Consider the following 6000-nt stretch of genomic DNA (forward strand, 5'->3'; position numbering starts at 1 on the left):
TCCCCTCGTCTAAATCATTAATGTACAGTGTAAACAGCTGGGGCCCCAGCACAGAACCTTGCGGTACCCCACTAGTCACTGCCTGCCATTCTGAAAAGTACCCATTTACTCCTACTCTTTGCTTCCTGTCTGACAACCAGTTCTCAATCCACGTCAGCACACTACCCCCAATCCCATGTGCTTTAACTTTGCACATTAATCTCTTGTGTAGGACCTTGTCGAAAGCCTTCTGAAAGTCCAAATACACCACATTAACTGGTTCCCCCTTGTCCACTCTACTGGAAACATCTTCAAAAAATTCAAGAAGATTTGTCAAGCATGAGGAGCGGCGAGAGATCGGGGGTGGAGGAGCGGGCGAGAGATCGGGGGCGGAGGAGCGGCGAGAGATCGGGGGCGGAGGAGCGGCGAGAGATCGGGGCGGAGGAGCGGTGAATGAGGGTACGGAGGGCCCGGAAGAGGCGAGGGCCCCAGGGGGCAGCACGGGCCCAGCCCACACTGTGCGATGTGTGGGCGCACTGGGTCCGTCTAGCAGAGCTGGTCTCCAGTCGCCCTGGTTAACCCTTGCCCCTGGACCAAGACCTCGCTCTGTCAAGCCCGTGTGGTGGCTGGTGTGCAACGGTCACCCCACGTTAAAAAAATCCACCCACAGGCATCTTCCACCCTTCAGGATGTAGTTCGGGATCTGGAATATTAGGTCCTGCATTGAAACACCTGTGAACCCGTGGAACAAGTCATCCTCGTTCGAGGGACCACCTATGATGATGGGTAGGTGAGGCCACACCTGGAATACTGCGTGCAGTTTTGGTTTCCATAGACGCAAGTCGGTTTCACACCTCGATGCCCCCCAAAAAATGTGCCCCTGGTGTGGCTCCTTTGTTGTCTGGGATTTTGGTGTCTTCCCGAAAAAAAAAAACGAGAGCCTTAGATTTAAAAATGTCGAAATCAAACCCAATTAAGTACAAATTGAAAACTCTTCGTTCAGGGTGGAGTGAACAATTTTGTCTCTTTCTCCGCCTGCTGGTTATGGAGAAGTTTGCACAGTCTGGCCATTCCCAGGCTTCTAGATTCAGGGTTGTGTGTGTGTGTAACCACCTCCCCATTGGACCAAGACCTCGCTCTGTCAAGTTCGTGTGGTGCAACGGTTAAAAGAATTCGCGCACAGGCATTCCACCCTCTAGAAAAAAGTTCAGGACCTGGAACATCTTGGCCCTCATGGACAACCCCATTTAGAACTCGTAGAGTGGACAAGGGAGAACCAGTGGATGTGGTATATTTGGACTTTCAAAAGGCTTTTGACAAGGTCCCACACAAGAGATTGGTGTGCAAAGTCAAAGCACATGGGATTGGCGGTAATGTGCTGACGTGGATAGAGAACTGGTTGGCAGACAGGAGGACTAAGGGTTTAATTAGCACGGGGAAAATAGAGTATGAGAGGAAGCTTGCAGGGAACATACAAACTCACTGCAAAAGCTTCCATAGATATGTGAAGAGAAAAAGATTAGTGAAGACAAACGTAGGTCCCTTGTAGTCAGAATCAGGTGAATTTATAATGGGGAACAAGGAAATGGCAGACCAATTGAACAAATACTTTGGTTCCGTCTTCACTAAGAAAGACATGAATAACCTTCCGAAAATACTAGGGGACCGAGGGTCTAACGCGAAGGAGGAACTGAGGGAAATCCTTATTAGTCAGGAAATGGTGTTCGGGAAATTGAAGGGACTGAAGGCAGATAAATCCCCGGGGCCTGATCGTCTGCATCCCAGAGTATTTAAGGAAGTGGCCCTAGAAATAGTGGATGCATTGGTGGTCATTTTCCAACATTCTATGGACTCTGGATCAGTTCCTATGGACTGGAGGGTAGCTATTGTAACCCCACTTTTTAAAAAAGGAGGGAGAGAGAAAACGTGGAATTATAGACCGGTTAGCCTGACATCGGTGGTGGGGAAAATGCTGGAATCAATTATTAAAGATGTAATAGCAGTGCATTTGGAAAGTAGTGACAGGATCGGTCCAAGTCAGCATGGATTTATGAAAGGGAAATCATGCTTGACAAATCTTCAACAGTTTTTTGAGGATGTAACTAGTAGAGTGGACAAGGGAGAACCAGTGGATGTGGTGTATTTGGACTTTCAAAAGGCTTTTGACAAGGTCCCACACAAGAGATTAATGTGCAAAATTAAAGCACATGGTATTGGGGGTAATGTATTGACGTGGATAGAGAACTGGTTGGCAGACAGGAAGCAAAGAGTGGGAATAAATGGGTCCTTTTCAGAATGGCAGGCAGTGAATAGTGGAGTGCTGCAGGGCTCAGTGCTGGGACCCCAGCTATTTACAATATACATTAATGATTTAGACGAAGGAATTGAGTGTAATGTCTCCAAGTTTGCAGATGACACCAATCTCTCCTCATACGATAGTCCTGCCCTCCCAGGAATCAGTCTGGTGAACTTTCGCTGCACTCCCTCTATGGCAAGTATATCCTTCCTTAGGTAAGGAGACCAAAACTGCACACAATACTCCAGGTGTGGTCTCACCAAGGCCCTGTATAACTGGAGTAAGACATCCTTGGCTCCTGTACTCAAACCCTCTTGCAATGAAGGCCAACATACCATTGGCCTTCCTAACTGCTTGCTGCATCTGCAGGTTTGCTTTCAGTGACTGGTGTACAAGGACCCCCAGGTCCCTCTGTACATCGACACTTCCCAAGCCATCACCATTTAAATAATACTTTGTCCTTATGTTTTTCCTACCAAAGTGGATAACTTCACATTTATGCACATTATACTGCATCTGCCATGTGTTTGCCCACTCACTCAACCTATCTAAATCGCCTTGCAGCCTCTCTGCATCCTCCTCACAACTCACAATCCCACCTAGTTTGGTGTTGTCAGCAAACTTGGAAATATTACATTTGGTTCCCTCATCCAAATCATTTATATATATTGTGAATAGCTGGGGCCCCAGCACTGATCCCTGTGGTACCCCATTAGTCACTGCCCGCCACCCCGAAAAAGACCCGTTTATTCCTACTCTCTGTTTCCTGTCAGTTAACCAATTTTCAATCCATGCCAGTACACTACCCCCAATCCCATGTGCTTTAATTTTACACACTAACCTCTTATGTGGGACTTTATCAAAGGCCTTCTGAAAATCCGAATACACTACATCTACTGGTTCTCCCTTATCTATTCTATCGGTTACATCTTCAAAAAACTCCAGTAGAGTTGTCAAACATGATTTTCCTTTCATAAATCCATGCTGACTTTGTTTAACCCCGTTGATATTATCGAAGTGTGCCGTTATCACATCCTTTATAATAGACTCTAGCATTTTCCCTACTACTGATGTCAGGCTAACCGGTCTATAGTTCCCTGTTTTCTCTCTCCCTCCTTTTTCAAATAGTAGGGTTACATTTGCCACCCTCCAATCTGCAGGAACTGTTCCATAATCTATAGAATTTTGGAAGATGACAACCAATGCATCTACTATTTCCATGGCTACCCCTTTTAGTACTCTGGGCTGCAGATCATCAGGCCCTGGGGATTTATCGGCCTTCAGTCCCATTACTTTCTCCATGAACTATTTTCTTACTAATTATCATTTCCTTTCATTCCTCTTGCTCACTCAACCCTTGTTTTCCGATCATTTCTGGGAATGGTTATTTGTGTCCTCTTCCATGAAGACAGAACCGAAGTATTTATTTAATTGCTCTGCCATTTCCTTGTTCGCCATTACAAATTCTCCCATTTCTGTCTGTAAAGGACCTACGTTTGTCTTCACTAATCTTTTTACGTACTTGTAGAACTTTTGCAGTCGTTTTTTGTGTTCCTTGCAAGTTTACTCTCATACTCTATTTTTCCCCTCTTAATCAATCCCTTAGTCCTTTTTTGCTGAATTCTAAACTGGTCCCAATCCTCAGGCTTGCTATTTTTTCTGGCAACATTGCATGACTCCTCTTTGGATCTAATACTATCCTTAATTTCTTTTGTTAGCCACGGTTCTGCCACTTTACCTTTTGTGTTTTTGCGCCAGAAAGGAATGTATAACTGCTGCAATTCATGCATTCGTTCCTTAAATGTTAGCCGTTGCCTATCCACCATCATAACGAGGGGAGTTGAGTATAGGAGCAGGGAGGCCTTACTGCAGTTGTACAGGGCCTTGGTGAGACCACACCTTGAGTATTGTGTACAGTTTTGGTCTCCTAATCTGAGGAAGGACATTCTTGCTATTGAGGGAGTGCAGCGAAGGTTCACCAGACTGATTCCCGGGATGGCAGGACTGACATATGAAGAAAGACTGGATCGACTAGGCTTATATTCACTGGATTTTAAAGAATGAGAGAGGATCTCATAGAAACATATAAAGTTCTGACGGGACTGGACAGGTTAGATGCAGGAAGAATGTTCCCGATGTTGGGGGCAGTCCAGAACCAGGGGACACAGTCTAAGGATAAGGGGTAAGCCATTTAGGACCGAGATGAGGAGAAACTTCTTCACTCAGAGAATTGTGAACCTGTGGAATTCTCTACCACACAAAGTTGTTGAGGCCAGTTCGTTAGATATATTCAAAAGGGAGTTAGATGTGGCCCTTACGGCTAAAGGGATCAAGGGGTATGGAGAGAAAGCAGGAATGGGGTACTGAAGTTGCATGATCAGCCATGATCATATTGAAACATAGAAACATAGAAACATAGAAAATAGGTGCAGGAGCAGGCCATTCGGCCCTTCGAGCCTGCACCGCCATTCAATATGATCATGGCTGATCATGCAACTTCAGTACCCCATTCCTGCTTTCTCTCCATACCCCTTGATCCCTTTAGCCGTAAGGGCCACATCTAACTCCCTTTTGAATATATCTAACGAACTGGCCTCAACAACTTTCTGTGGTAGAGAATTCCACAGGTTCACAATTCTCTGAGTGAAGAAGTTTCTCCTCATTTCGGTCCTAGATGGCTTACCCCTTATCCTTAGACTGTGACCTCTGGTTCTGGACTTCCCCAACATCGGGAACATTCTTCCTGCATCTAACCTGTCCAATCCCGTCAGAATTTTATATGTTTCTATGAGATCCCCTCTCATTCTTCTAAATTCCAGTGAATAAAGGCCCAGTCGATCCAGTCTTCCCTCATATGTCAGTCCTGCCATCCCGGGAATCAGTCTGGTGAACCTTCGCTGCACTCCCTCAAATGGCGGTGCAGGCTCGAAGGGCCGAATGGCCTGCTCCTGCACCTATTTTCTACGTTTCTATGTGATGCCTCTTAATGAACCTTCTCAATCTATCTTAGCCAATTCACTCCTCATACCTTCGTAGTTTCCTTTGTCAAGTCTGGAGACGACAAAGGCAGGGATGAGGGCTTCGGCAGCGGAAGAGCCAAGGCAGGGGCGGAGACGGGCGATGTCCCGGAGGTGGGAATAGAGGGGCCTTCGAGCCGCCTGTTGCCGCTCCGCGTGTAAAGAGCGGCCGTTGACGTGGCCGGGTTGCGATGTTCCACGGCATTAATTGCCTCTTCCTGTGCGCCAGGTGGAGACCATCCGTGACGCCTACATGGTGGTGGCCGGTGTGCCCAACAAGACCATCTTCCACGCCCATCATATCTGCGACATGGCCATGGATATGCTCAGCTCCATCGACCACCTCAAGGACCCATCGACTGGCACCAATATCCAGATCCGAGTGGGTGAGCACTCCCCACGTGGCAGGGGGCGGGGGGGGGGGGAGGTGGGGGGGGTTGGCGGGGGGGCGTGTGGGGTTGGGGGGGGTGTGTGTGTGGGGTTTGAGGGGGGGGTGGGGTGGTGGGGTGGGAGGGGGTGGGGTTGGCGGGGGGGCGTGTGGGGTTGGGGGGGGTGTGTGTGGGTTTGAGGGGGGGGGTGGGGTGGTGGGGGGGGAGGGGGGGGTTGGCGAAGGGGGGCGTGTGGGGTTGGGGGGGGGGGGGTGTGGGTTTGAGGGGGGGTGGGGTGGTGGGGGGGGAGGGGGGGTGGTTGGCGGGGGGGCGTGTGGGG

At 48.4% G+C, this 6000-nt stretch overlaps 1 protein-coding gene across 1 annotated transcript in view; it reads left to right on the forward strand.

Annotated features, from left to right (window-relative positions):
• LOC139242863 (soluble guanylate cyclase 88E-like) overlaps window positions 1–5693 on the forward strand; it is a gene marked incomplete at its 3' end in the record, with an annotated part of 32147 nt that extends 26454 nt beyond the window's left edge. Inside the window, exon 9 of the mRNA XM_070870527.1 lies at window positions 5522–5693. Within this exon, the coding sequence (XP_070726628.1) occupies window positions 5522–5693 (172 nt within the window). The remainder of the gene's footprint in view (window positions 1–5521) is intronic.
• Window positions 5694–6000: the final 307 nt, after the last annotated feature.

The sequence above is a fragment of the Pristiophorus japonicus genome, unplaced genomic scaffold (genome assembly GCF_044704955.1).
Source record: "Pristiophorus japonicus isolate sPriJap1 unplaced genomic scaffold, sPriJap1.hap1 HAP1_SCAFFOLD_1499, whole genome shotgun sequence".
Classification (NCBI taxonomy): domain Eukaryota; kingdom Metazoa; phylum Chordata; class Chondrichthyes; family Pristiophoridae; genus Pristiophorus; species Pristiophorus japonicus.